The 14,818-nt window shown below is 44.6% G+C and overlaps 1 protein-coding gene across 2 annotated transcripts in view; it reads left to right on the forward strand.

The window, feature by feature from the left end:
- SPTBN1 (spectrin beta, non-erythrocytic 1) overlaps positions 1-14,818 on the forward strand; it is a 459,103-nt gene that overhangs the window by 165,827 nt on the left and 278,458 nt on the right. Inside the window, exon 1 of one of the 2 annotated variants that reach the window (XM_086927649.1) lies at positions 930-1,376. The exons of the other annotated variant lie outside the window; for it this stretch is intronic. Within the exon in view, the coding sequence (XP_086783775.1) occupies positions 1,268-1,376 (109 nt within the window). The 5' untranslated portion in view covers positions 930-1,267. Of the gene's footprint in view, positions 1-929; positions 1,377-14,818 lie in introns of those variants that run through there. 2 annotated transcript variants of the gene reach the window in all.

The following is a 14,818-nucleotide window of genomic DNA, read 5'->3' on the forward strand; positions in this document are numbered from 1 at the left end:
TGGCACACCAGTTTCCATTAGTTTTTTGGGGGGGTTTTGTCAAGCATTCGCAAAGTCTTAGCTTGGTACTTGCATTAAAAAAGCAAGACCTATTGGCTTTGCCAATGTCTTTTTCTTGTATGTGATATTATTAATAGCTTCCTGTACATAAATTCTTTGTGGTCTTGATAGCTGTTTATAGAGGATTCCTCAAAGATAACCAATGACCATTGTCAATTAATACTATTGATGCTGGTGACAAGACTTAAAAATAAAAATATGGCACACCATTATTGGTCCCAACTACATGCTACCCTTTATGTACTTTTTACATGATATACTATGTTTTTTTTTTTAAAAAGTTCAACTTCGGTCAAATTTAAATCTGTAATTATCAGAAAGGTCCATTCCTGTGAATGAGTATTTTGAAAATAATATCCATAAAGATGAAGTAATCTGCATAGGATTTGTGTCTCCAGTCCAGCCTTCTAAAATGAAGCGGGACCCGTTTTCCAATGATCTCTTATCAAACCTAACCCCATCTGAAAGGTACCTGAAGCAAACGCGTTCTCGTTCCCCTTTGACGGTAATCTGAGACCTTCCCGTTACATGAGGCTCTTAACAAAAGGTTGTAATTCCACCACTTTTGTCCAGGGGCGTACTATTTGACAGTGTGCACACTGGTGCGCGCAAGGGCTCTGGAAGCGCGCAGTAGTTCTTCATCACTGTACTTTGTGAGGGACCACCTCGTGAAATATATGCCTGCCCTGCAGCCGTCCGACTTGGATTCCTGTTTCTTTCTGCCACCTCTCCCCCCCTGCTCGTACTTCAACTTGGTACGTTCTGGGTTTCCTCTACAATGCTTTATGCTAATCGAGTGACATCAGCACTAAATACACCGTGAGTGGCTGCTGATTGAATTACACCCCGGCAGGAAGGGCTGGGGAGGTGTGCGCGCGGGGAGCTCGGAGGAGAGAGCACGAGTGCAAGGCAGGCACACCTCTCAGCAGCATGCTTTAGAAGCCTTTTCTTAAATATACATATATGTACATAGTATTTATTTATTTTTGTATTGCTGCACCCCTCCCCCGGCCCGGACTGTGAAGAGCATGCTGCTGCAGCATTGATTGATTTGCACAAAGCTCGCCTCCCCGTGTCACATTTTGAAGCGCGCGCCGTGTTTGCAGAAGGCTGAAGAGTCTCCCCGGGGAAGGGCCGAGGAAGCCGGTGGCCGCGCGCCGCGAGCAGCCTGTGTCCGTGCATGCCACCTTCGCGACATCTGTCTTAAATGGAATTACAGCGGGCGACCAGCATGCCGGGGCCCATGTCCCCAGCCTACACCGCCCAGGTCCCCTACAACTACAACCAGCTGGAGGGGCGCTTCAAGCAGCTGCAAGGTGAGTTGCACGCTCGCCGCTTTGTTGTCGGCGTTGCTATGGCACAGGGAGAGAGCGCCTCGGCGGCGTGATGTCTTTGCATGCGCATTCTATAGATTGGAATTCATTTAGTGCTGCTTTTATGAGCGAAGATCTGTAGCAGGCAAGTGAACATTTGTGGAGAATTGCTCTGTGTGTGAGCGGGCGTGTAGATAGATAATGCTGCTTACGCATGTACTTGTGTTGTGTGTGCACATACATAATGCTGTACTTGGAGTATAAATATGTTATGGAATGCATACCACTGTCTGCCATGTTATGCCCCACTGCCCGCCCATGTGATGCCCCCACTGCCGGACCACCGTAGCCTAAGGCGTGCACAACAATGGCCTTGGTCTGTCAGATGGGTGCGGTTCAGGGGGTTGTCCTCTATTATTCACCATCCAGTGTTTGGTTGTCTTTGATTGTACAGTCGCGAAGTTTTTGTGATGGGCTACATTAGCGCCATAGGGCGTGCCCCATCATCAGATTTGTCTGTGAAGTGTTAGGGTAGGCGGTGGGGTGTTTTGTGGCATTTTAGAGCAAACTGTCCACAAAAAAACAAATACAATGTTTGTTGTCTATGCCAGCAAAGCGAAGTGGATGCATTTTATAGACATTTAAACATATTTCAAGATCCAGAAAAGTATGGTTTACCAGGCCATCTACAACATGCATCTTCTCTGGCAATTTCCATGCAGCTGTGTGTACCCCATCTTCACATGACAGTGCATTTGCGCAACCGAGCGGGATGGGCCTTGTGCAACCATGTTTGTATTTCGCGGTTATTGTAATTTCTAGTCTCTCTGCGTGTTTATCATTTTTGTTGCATGCACCATCACCACAAATGTGATTCCACCCCGAGAGCAGAGCAAAGAACATTGGCGAGTGTGTTCCGCGTCTGTTTATTTTTTACTCACTTCCTACTTATCCCGTCCAATAAAAGCAGGCTGGACCTTTCAGTAAATGCCGTGTATATTGAACGGTGTAACGCCACCTTGTTTGTCTGTGTGAAAATGGTCATACGTTAATTGCGTGAAGGGAATATCTTCAAAGGGTCACAGCGAGCGAACAACATCTAGTTTTTACATCTGTGGTCTCTTTTGACGTACATTGATTGACAACAGATTAATCACCATGGAATTTTAAATGAATAGTCGATGAGTCGTCCACATCGCCTCCCCCCTTGCACCCCTTCGCCTTTGGCAGCGCGCAGACGGACCTGAACAAGGCCGGTTTTGTTTGGAAAAATGTTACTTCCCCGGGAATTCTGTGTAGGGCTGTTTACATCGGATGAAAGCTAGCGTCCAGCCAGGCAGAACGCATTCGCGGAGCGCTTGTGTTCAGCAGACATGTGATTTTGTTTTATATATATATATTTCCTGGAAGCTACATATATGTGTCTGTTTGTAGAAATGCATCACGGGGTGGGGGCTCAGATCGTCTCTCAGCAGTTGACTTGGGCAGGGGGGGATAATGAAAAGCAGAGGGGCGTTGCGGGGAGCAGCCGCGCAGTCACCCGTTCATAACAAAAGGCCCCGATGCTCCCTGCAGGGGAGTCGGGCTGTTTGGGAAGGAGCGCTGACAGAGATGCTGCACGGGGTGGGGCGAGGCGACAGGAAATGTGTTCTCTTTAGTCCTTCGCCCCCTGCGGCTATGGTAATCTGCATATTAACATATAGGACTAATGCATTTCTTTAACCGCCTTACCAGAGGCTTCCCGGGAAACGCGGTCAAGGTGTTTTTTTGAGTGTTGGGGGAGGCTAGGGGGCGGGGTGGCAGGCCCTCAAGTTAAGATGGGCTAATTTGTATGTCGACATCTTGTGCTTTCTGTGGTCTGAACCTCAGTGTCCTGTCGTGAACTTTCACTGCTCGTTTGACACCAGTGGTCATTACGTTTTGTAGCCTTTTCTGCTCTCCCTTCTGGCTGTACTTGGGAGTGTCCACAGAGGCGATTGTGTTACACTTTTTAGCACACGCCATAGTTCTGGGGGTAGCTGCTCTTTTTAAGTCACGAGGTCTTCTCCAACGTGCCTACGCCTGGGCATATCTTAACCTACCCCACGCACCCCATTGGTTTATTATCCCAATTGACCCCCAGCACAAACACCATACACTTGCAGCCCTTATGCTTGAAAGATGTATTTGTTATAGTTTATGTTCAGGACAATTTTAAGATGATTTAAATCCAATAATACGAGTAGAACATACCTAAACAGACTAAGTAAAAAAATATACTAAGAACCAGGTGGTTCCAGTGAAGAGTAGTTTTAGAGCGGGATCCATTGTTCAGTCTGGTCTGATACCTCAACAGTGCTCCCAGCTTTCATGCAATAAATGTGAATCGCTCTAAAGGGCTGCAAGGGCTTGCACCAGCTTTTCCGGAGGTTAACACATGGTGTTGGCAGTGCACAGATTTCTCTACGTCCACACACATAGTCAGTCACACGTCGTCAGTCCCGGGGTCAAGCATCAGATGGAGGGTTGTGCCTCGTCACCCTTCAAGTTCGGTCTTGAGACCCAATGTGTACCATTGGTACCCGTCTACCAGCCATGTTCCACTCCATTAGAGGCACTTCTGAATGATGCCTTGTATTTGCCGGCAGGCGAGAATTGGCAGTCGCAGAGAGTTCCAGATTCCCTTCTTTACCATAAGGATGCCAGCTTTCAGTAGGCTACAGAACTCATCTCACCCACCAAGATCTTATCCAGGATTTGTTGAGGGCAGCACCTTTTCCAATTGTGATGACAAATGCTTAGTTGTCCGAAGGCAAACACAGCAAATTGTATGCATGATTTGTATTGGCTGAGCCCAGCAAAATGGCAGTGGAGCGCTCTACAGGGTCAAAGGCAAGTATACATCATTGCTAGATATGGGCCACACCCTGTTGGGTATCGATCCAGCTCGCTGCTCTACAGCTGTGACTAATGTGCGTGAGTGGGAGGCCTTTTTGATCCCAGTGCTGATTTGATTCCGCCACATCTCTTGAAGTGGTGGACATGATTAGACAGAAAAACAAAAACACAAGGAAGGTCACACTGAAACCTAGCCGAATGTCGGACTTTCTTTTATTCCTCTAAAGTACACTTTTATTGTGCGTGAGTGACTCCTGACGATGGTTTCTTTCCCTTAGTTGTTGGTGTGCAGTTGTTTTTTTGTTGTTGTTAAAAGCCATCAGTATAATTATTTTATGAGACGTGATAGGAGGAACTATTCTGACTGTGCAACAAGAAGGTATGATCAGAGGATAGATTCTTGCACACTTCAGCATACATTGCGAAATGTATTTCTCATGTTTGCTTTTGTGTTTTATGTGCAAAGTATTTGGAATGAACCAAACTACTGAAAACACAAGAACTGGGACGTTTACTTTTGGGTAGAAAATCAAATTCTTCGAATGCTCAAGATGTTGCATGGTTTTTCTTGACCCACAGTGTCAATTTCTCATTCTCGGCGTCTAGGACGCTTATTACTACCATATGCTCGGCATATTAAGTAATAATAATAAAAAGCTTTGCAACTCTTGCTTTTGAAACTCTCACAGGAACTGCTAATTAAAAACTGTTGCAGTGTCTTGGATGAAGGAACAGCAGGAAAAGGATACTGCACCTTTGTACTCGGGACTCTCACTTTTGGAACATCTGGATGGTGTTATTAAACCCAGCGCGATTTCTGCTTTAGAAAACATTGACAATGGGCTAGCGGGTCTTTGTGGCAAATGGTGAGGGATATCAATCTGTGCCCTGCCAAGAAACCTCGCTTTGGGCCTCAAATGAGGATTTTAGGGAGAGACGGAAGCGATGAAAGAGCGAGAATGTAGGGTAAACGTTCATGACTTCATTGGCAATGAGACGCCTCACATAACAGTGTTGTTAGTTCATCACCTCCCCCATGATAACCATTTCACTTGAACTCTCAACAAGAGCAGGGATATTTTTGTTCTCTTTATCCCCTGTTTTATGGAGAGCGCATGTGAGCAAGGAGCTACCTACAATGAAAAGCCTTCCTTAGGACAGTGGCAATAAGCGATTGGGTGCTATAAACCACTTATTTTTCTCCAGTAGTTAAGGTTGTGACCTTCATGATTAAACATTTACCTCTGAGGGTACCTAGTTAAATGTCCTATTGGAGAAGAACTTGTTTTAGCCATCGGTTCACAGGGGTTCAAGTGGCATCTAATACTTGATGTCAACGTTCAAGACCACTGCAGCTCTGGAAAGCTTTAGTTTAGGTGACAGGAAGTGACACAGCAGCAGTCTCTTCTTCCCCTGCCTCCATACTTACTCTGCTTTACCTCTGTTCAGCCAGTGGTGTTTGGGTGGCAGAGCTTGTCCTATGGGGTATGAAAATTAACTTGCTGTTTTTCTTCGACTCCTGATTCCTTTGTCATTAAGGTACTAGCCTTCTAGCAAGGCAAAGTTTCCATCCGTTGAGCCCACTCAAGTTCCTGATGGCACCGGTTGCTCCATTATTTCAAATTTTCAGTGGATGCCTAAGCCAGAAGTTCTCTTTATTGTCTGAAAGTTAGAAATAATGGAAAGCTAGGCTAGGTTACGGGTCTTCTGGCTTGCTTTGTGGGATGTATCATTACATGGCCTTCAACATGATAGAACTCTAAAAGGTTAGAAATAAGTAGCAGTGAAGTGTCTTTTCACCCCTGATGGAACTTTCTCCAAACAAGTCCTGCATGGAACAAATACTTTTCTGATTTGTGGACATTAAAGTTGAGAACTGCTTTGTATCTATGTACATAATTTTCTGTGAAGAGATGTAGAACGTAAACATTTTTTTTACCTGCAATTTTTGAATCTTTTGCAAGTTAGAACATGGAGTGTAATTCACCAGGGCTTTGCCCACCTCCCTCCCCTAACTTCCTTTTTCACTGTGGCGGGGCAGGCAAGGTGGGCTTCGGTTCCATCTCTTTGGTTCCTCCCTCAACTCGTCGAGCACACGTTTGTCCAATAGAGTATCTTTCAGCTGTGCACAGATAACGGATGCATGTTTATACTCAACTCAGTGGTACTTATTTTGACAACCTCAGAAGCATGAGGGGCTGAGTGAACAAACCTGTTACAATAGGGTGAGATCCAAGCAGTGAATGCAATAATGCACCTTTCCACCAGGCCCAGTGTTGGTGTTTTCCAACACCTGTGGTGCTTTGATGCCAACCCTCCAGGGTGACCTTGTTTTTTTTGCTGAGCGGGACCAAAAACATGCTAAACATTATTCATATCTATCATTGCAGACTAGTTATGGGAACCACAGTTCTCTCCTCCTATGACTAAGGTAGCTATAGCTTGCCTGAGAGAAGATTCTGATATCTCAGTCTGGCCTACAGTGCATTGGTTACCTGTACCAGCCACATAATCTTTAAGGTCTTGTGTTGAATTTACAACTGTATCTCCAAAACGATGCCATCTAACTTCCTACTCAGATCAGCAGACGAGAACCTTATAGACTTTTGCCCCAAACTGGTGAACGCCTGCCTGCAGAATGATATCAAAGGCTTTGGTACCAGTGGACAGTATCAAGAGGTAGTTGGTTTTGCACTATAATCTGTCCTCCTGTAGCCCTCCATGTCTAACAGCAGACAAGGATCTGTTCCATCACCCTGCTAGGGTAAACAGCGTTTACCACAAATCATTTTCCCGCAGGGAATCACAACGCAGTCGTTATAATGAATACGTTGTGATTCCGCATACCATTACTCCACAAGTCGGAACATCGACTTGCTGGAGGAGGGGGAGGGGGGGGGGGTGGGGGAGAGGGGTTGGATTTAAAATCCAACACCTTCGATAGTGTCCGCACTGACTGGAGGTGGAATAGTAAATTATACTATTCCAACTTCCAGCACCCTCCCTCCGCAAGTCGTTGTTCCGACGAGTAAAGGTATGCGGAATCACAACGCGGTCGTTGTGACGACTGCGTTGTGATATCCTGCGGGGAAAATGAATGCAGGAAAGGAACATATATTCCCCTGCTGGAACACACACTGCTCACAAGTGCTGCAGATACCCCCTCATCAACTCTGATAGCATGCAACTTTGAGATGAAACGCTGCTGCCGTTACCTTGTACGTATCACTGCATCCTTGTACAAAAGCAGGTACTTGGGAAAGAAATATAGCTGAGAGGTATACCTGTAAACAAGGAAATATGTTGTGTTTCCAGAAATAATTCGTAGCCACAAATCCTTTAGACAAGATTGTGTTGTGCAGTGCTCACTACAATCCACTGAACCTTTGTTTTACCCTTTTCTTCTCGATGCAGCATAGATGCTAAAATGCAGCAATTGCATAACCATATTTTCAGATCATTCCACACGACTGGACTTCCATGAGTACCTTCCCCAATTCTTCAGTCATGTCTTATTTATTATTTGGTGTTTAATATTTGGACAGTGAGAACTGGATAGTATTTGCTCTGACGTGTGACATTGATTCCGACTAGAGGTCATGCTGGTGGGAGAGTACTTTCTGAAACAAAGGCTCTTGTGCAGAAGTCGCCGGAGCCGTGCTTGCCTGTGATGAGTGCATCCATTGTGAGGAATGTCTACTGTAGCCAAACTAATATTAACCAGTCTTCATGGAGCTGCTGAATGCCCCTCTGTTTCTCTTGGAGACAGCAAAGTTGAACTAAAGAGTCTTTCAGTTTTTCGAAGAGACTGCACTTTTTCAAGATCAAATATAGCCACAATGGCCAAGTGGCGGCTTGTCTAGATTTTCAAGGTCCTGTGAAAGGTCCGGCTTATTAAGTTCTTTTTCGTTTCCTGAAGCTATACAACTGCAAAATTGGATCATTTGATGGCCGCCACCCATCATAAGAGGGCCACACAGATTATAGTCTTTACTGGTTTCCATTGTAGATGTTTCCATCCAAGAGCATTTCAACATTACTTGATTACGCAAAGGGTTTCTGCACTGCAGGCAGGAAAATGCAAAGTGGATTAGGCATAGCATAAAAGATAATGATGCAAACCAAAATGTGTGACTGACTTTCGCATTACAGATTTCATTACAAAGAAAAAGGCTCCTCTCTAGAGGCTTGTGAGAGGATAGTGTGTTCATAACCAAATTGAAGCATAACTGATTTATATAGTTTTTGAATCATCTGCATGACTCATCAATGTGTAATTTTAAAACACACCTTTGATTAAGCCTACATTGTGTTGTGATGAGGATGGTTAGTCTGCGCGTTGAACTGGTTAATAACTGTACCAGCTACACCCAATCAGTAATCATGGTTTTACAAAGGTGCTGTAAACTGGTCTGCATGATCCTGTGAAAGGGGAGGTGTAAATCTTACATTTTTGTGTAATACGTAAAACTGATATTTAGCTGGCTTCTGAGTATCCATCCTTTTTTATGACCAACTTGGACAGCAGGAGGTAAAGTTTATGCATTTGGTCATGCTTTTGGTCAAATAGGGAAGCTCAAATATATTTCAGGTCTCTGATGCCACACCTTGTCCCTCTGAACACTAGTGCTAAGATCACCTTGCCGCAAGAAAAGACCATGGGGATTACAAGTGTAGTTGGAAACAAGGAGCGTGTTCAAAAACTATTTTCGTTCTTTGTGCTATTAGCTGCATATCATATGTCTGCTTTAAGTCCTGTTCTTGGGATTTCTCCAGTTCATGTTCTTGTGTATTGTATCCGCTTTTCTCTAATCTGAGCCACATTTTTTCTCACAGCGAGGCATTACTTGCATTTATCGGTAGATGACATTGGTTGAGTTTTGAGAGAATAGCCATAAAATCCAGGTTGGAATAAAATGACCTGGAAACATGGATAAAAACCGTACTGTCAGAGCGACATCGATTAACGTAAAAGGCGATTATCTGTTGAGGGGCATCACTGGTCTTTGAGTCAGAACTAGAGGCAACACGTTGTGTTTAACGGTACTGGTACCAGGTAAGACACTTTTTAGTGCTCTCAATTACTTATTAGAGGTCTCATTGAATCTGGCTATGGTCACTTAGGCTTTGTCGGGGTGCAAGTGTCTTCGCATCTTCATGTAAATTAGTAATTAATTATAAGGTAAGGACATATCATCCGATTTAAATGGGAGCACGGCATGTGAAAAGCATAATTTAAAAAAAGCTTTTCCATAGGAGGCAATTCGGGAAAATGGAAGTGAATCTGGACTCATGCTAAGGAAGCAGTCTGCTCTTGGAACAGACCTGACCATGATCAGAGAATTGCCCAAATCACTGAGAAATCGGAGCTTCCATGTTCTGCACCGAGGAGGGTCAACAAATCTGATTTAACTGATGATCTAGATTAATAATTTGAGGGGTCTAGCAGACAGAGTGCCCATTGAAAAGGTTGAACATTGTGAGGAAGTAAGACACTGTTTGGCTGCAGTCTTTACTTTAATGTTTCATCTTCAAGCTAATACAGTGCCAATGTTTGCATAGCTTGGTCACACAGCCATGTATGAGTCTGAGTTATGTGAGATTCGTCACCTTGTGCCATGTTAGTCACACTCAGACTTCATATTGGGCCAAAGTTCCCCACCGGGGAAGTGACTTCTGGTACGATCTGTGGCCAGGCAGAGGTAGTCTCTCCACCCCCACAGGGAAAAATTCCATATCTAGGTATCGTCAGCATGTTAGTGGCTTAAGAGTCCCAGGCTTGATTGACAAGTCTTGAGAGTCTATGCATCACAGTGGAATCCTAAGGGCATGTATTTAGGCTCAGCCATCTGAGGCAGCCATAATATTGGAATATGAGTAAATGCTCCGACGTATCCCAGTAGTCTGTGTTTGCGTAACAGCATAGCTGTTTCAGAGAGAGACTGCTTTGGTCGTTTCATCTTCAACTTGTGGTTACTTCACACTGACTCAGAGTTACCACAGGGTACAACAACACGATTCCCTTGGCTCATGGATTTACAGAGCAGGTGTGCCCTGCACAGTGTGTTACCTTGCCTGCGCAGTTTAAAGTTCTGAATAGTCCTGGGGAAAGCTTGACCTGCAAGTATTTGTAGCAATGCCCTGTGAGACCCTGCGCTCAACCAATGAGTTTTAATAATGACAAAGGGATTGCATTGCCTTGCAAGACTTTTTCTTCATCTCTGCGGGGCTTACAAATGCTCACTGGCCATTCCTGGTAGGCACTCAAGCAAACTCTGAATCTCATAAAGATTCAGGTGATGGGGAGTTCATCGAAGGTTCACCCAGGTCTAGAATGAAGATGCACCATAGTTCTACTTCTGTGGTTACAATAGAAAACGATGGAAGCTTGTGCAAATCAGAGCAAAACTGTGTGATCATTCATAGCTGTCCCTATACATCATAGGCCACCGGACTAAGAGGCATGACTGCCTCCGTTGACCATATACATTCAGTAGATTCCAGAACCCTCTGTACCCAGCCTGAGTAGTACTTCTGCCTAATAATTTTGTGGGTGTAGACCATTCTTGAGCAATGATCTGTTACGCATTCAGCCAAAGATTGCTGCCTCCCATTATTATTATTATTATTAAAAAAGATTTGGTACCGCGCACGTACACCAATTGGTTTCTTGGCGCTCTAGACCAGGTGGGAGAAAAACATTCAGGAACAAGGCCGCTAGCCGCTAGAAAAGAAACTGCATTGACTGCTTTGTTTGGAAGTAGCCACGGGGCTTGCAGCTTCAGCCCATTTTACAGACTTTCGTGGGCATACAACCCATACCTAAAGCTTTGCAGCTATTATGGTGTTTGAAACTCCCTCCGCCGTCTGTTAACTTGAAGTCCACCTTCGAGTGTCATTGAGTGCTCAAATAGATGCACATTGAACCACTTTCCTTGGATGCCTCATGTCTGCGACATGTTGTGATTTATAAAAGGGCTGGACCCTGAAGGAATTAAGCGTTCTGATGGAGCATTGATGTGAGCTAAGCTGAGGTTTAACAGCCTTGCATAGAATTCTGCATTGCCCTGGTAAATTCCATCGGAGTGCTCTCACCAGGGCCAGGTGAAGTTCACAATGACTCCCTAGTGGTTGTTTCCACAGCATAACTTCTAATCCTTCTCACCCTTGGCTCTCCCTTCATGGGTGCAGCAGGGAGCACAAGGATTGCTGTGCTGGCAATTCCGTCATCAGCGCTGTCTTTAAGGAAGGGGTCAGCATTCGGAAAAAGGAGACATTGGAAACAGAGGTCGACCCTTAAAAATCAAGTGCCCGAGTGTCACTGCCCCTGCCATTCCGCAGGACACCAGAACTGGTGTTTTACATCGTGCTGGGAAGGTGGCGTTGTAGGTGCTCAGTTCGTGAAGATTTGCCCTCTTATGTTGCAAAAAAGGCTTTTGCTCTTACATTGAAAAAAAAAAATTAAAATGGGGACTGGCGTAGATAAATATTTAAGGTGATGCTTATCTGTCTGGTTGCAGTTGTTAAAGGGTATATTTACATTTGCTTTTAATTTTAGCCAGAGTTATGTCCTTTCCAGAATGCTTTCTTGCCTCTAGAATAATGCGTCCTGGAAGTTGGCAGCTTTGAGGAGAAATGTACCGAAACCTAGAGTATTTGATGTCCATATGTGAGCCGGCCTCTTGGGAATGCCCACTTTTATGTTCGTGAAAAAGGCTCATGTGTGTTAGAACTTTCCACTGCGTGCAAAATGCTGCAGGCAAGGTTGCGAGTTCCTTTGCAGTTTAAACAGTATATGTTTAGAGTTTAAGGATTTCTCAAACTTGGTTTTCAAACCACACATGAGAAAGTTTACTGGACACCTTCTATAGACGGGAAGTTGGACCAACCGGCTGTGCCTCCTTCCTTCTCTGCTTTTCTGGTACTTTTACATCTTTGTTTTACTTCTTTGCATCCTTGTGGTAACTCCTCCAGGCACGGAGTGAATGTTCTGACGGTTTTTTTTTGTTTGTAGAAATGGCCTGGCTTGGAGTACCTAACGAGTGTTTAACTTTACCTGCAGTGCTCAAGCAGTGCTTGAAATGGAAAACTATAAGTGCAGGTAGTCTGTACCAGAGTACCTGCTTGTTTCTGAGAAGTGCTGGTACTCGACAATTAAAAGTATGACGTCTCTATTGAGAAGTGCTGGTACTCTCCCTCGCAAAATAAAAGAGTGCCAGTACTCCGTACCTTACTGGCCCATTTAAAGCACTGGTCTTAAGCATTTAAATAGGGTTCTGCGCAGGTGGTATAAACACTTTTATAACTTGGTGAAAGTGTCTCAAAGCACTATCATGTGCGACCATAACTAGTTGGCACCTGATAGTGGTTATAACTTAGCAACTTAATCGGAGATCCCTTTCTTGGGGGTCATTTAGAATACCCCCATTTTGTGATAATTTCCATTGGCAGTGACAGGGCTTTAGCATATTTAAAGCTTTGGGGTTCATCCAGTGAAAAGCCGAAATTCAGTTTTACACAAAATAAAATGGCGAGACCTGTTATTACTTGTGTTATATTCAAGAGGTCCATATATTTGTAAATCAGCTTCATTTGTATTAAAACTGGAACTTGGCTTAAGCTGTCTGTACCTTTCTTGGGGGAAATACTTTAGTGATTCTAGGGCCTCTTGAAATGATCAAGATGCATGGGCTTGAATTTTGGAACGGGAAACCAGGATCTGGGCCTCCCAAATTTGCAGGCAGTATTCGAGTGATTTTTTTAAGGCTCTGTACCTGACACTTTGGTCTTTGGGGTTACAGGCAGGCTGCTGGTCACTGTACACTGCCACTGTGTTAAGCCGGAATGTATTGACTAGAGCTTGGTTTCACTGGGGTGGTTGCTTGTGAGCAGTGCTTTCAGTCACTTATCTTTTATGAGCACCCACATCTTGAGGCAGATACGGTGCTAAAGGTGGATATTACCGAGGTCTGCATCTACCCCAGCATGTCACAGGAAGTGATAGAGACAAGGGAGGCGAGCATGAGATGCTGGATCCATAGTCTGCTCTGACCTTTAATTGAATGTGCTTGGTTGCCATGGAAAGGGTGTTCTTGTGCAGAAATTGAATTCTGTTCTTCATCACCATTAATTAATAGGAGCTGCATCTTCTTTTGGCGGGAAGAAAAATGAATGTGTTGAAAACGATTTACATGGTAATAACTGGGACTCGCCCTTTGACCCTTGGTGGAATCTGAATGTGTTTATAGAAACTGTCCCAATGCCGTAGTTCATCTGGTACTCAAATGAAAGGCAAACCTTGTGGAAAGGGACCGCTCTGTTTGCTCTCTTGTTATCCGATGGGCAGCATATGCAGATAAAAAAGATGTGCTACAGAATGGCCGTTTTAATCGATTGAATTGCGAGGCCCTATCTTGACCTGTGGACACTCTGCAACCTGGTGGCACTTTGTCTTCATCGTTCAGCTCTCTTCCACCTGTATGTGCCCCGGTGGACTGTCCAGTACCGAATGTGCAACAGTTGGCCAAATGTTCTTAATGTGGACAGGAAAAGATCCACGTAACCGTGGGAAGTTGCAGTGAAGGGAAGGAGCGCCCCTTTCCCACAGTGAATAGACTTTGCAGTTACAAAGAACAGCAAGCAAAGTGAGCAAGGTTCACTGCACACACAGGGCGACCTGGAACAAGAAATAGGTCCGGGTATCAAAATAAGTGTCATCCATTAACAAGCTAAATAGCAACAAAAAAAAGTGGTTCTCATTTGCAAATCAGACCAGTTTGGAACTTGCAAAGACACGATGTATGGGTATTTTGCAAGGTATGTGAGAGTGAGACCGCATGGATTTGTGATTGCTGCAGGTAATGTTTTGTGGCAATGTCTTGGAACTCAACTGTAAAAACCGTCCCACCTGGCCAGAACATCGGCTCACACACCGGTAAAAACCCGGCCGACAGACAGATCAATGAGACCTGCCCATTGGGCACTGCCTAATTGCCCTGTAGACCAGTTCGATCCTGTCCACACATTGTGTATGTTGTAGCATATGTTTCATTATAAAAATAGAAAGTGATCCGCAGTTAATCCCTATGCCTGGATGAATGACCACTTTCTGGCCAGCTGTTCCCGGATGGTATGGAAGACCACTCCATGCTTCACTTAATTGAGTCATGTCACACCACCATGTTTGCAAGGGGAGAAATCCCCTAGCGTTAATGCATATGTCCTCCATTTATTGTGCTGCGTGCAAGGGTGTACAGCTTTGCCAAATTGCTGATTGTAGTTTTATTGACTTGTAGGTTTTATCAGGCTGCACACCACCATACGACTACCGCAGAGTGCTGTATATGTCAAGTTAGAGGCAGAAGTCTAAACATTAGTCAAACGTTAGTCTGAAGAACAAGAGTTTTCTGAAGTGCAGGTGGTTGTGGTCTGTCATCAAGGTCTTGTTCAGGACATCTGTTGACCTAGCCGCATTGACTCCGTGTGCGGTTTGACAGTTGCTCTGCCTCCGTTGATGTTGCTTGGTGACATCAGCTGGCACAGCTTGTAGATTTTATTTGCATTAAGCA

The sequence above is a fragment of the Lissotriton vulgaris genome, chromosome 6, assembly GCF_964263255.1.
Source record: "Lissotriton vulgaris chromosome 6, aLisVul1.2, whole genome shotgun sequence".
NCBI lineage: Eukaryota > Metazoa > Chordata > Amphibia > Caudata > Salamandridae > Lissotriton > Lissotriton vulgaris.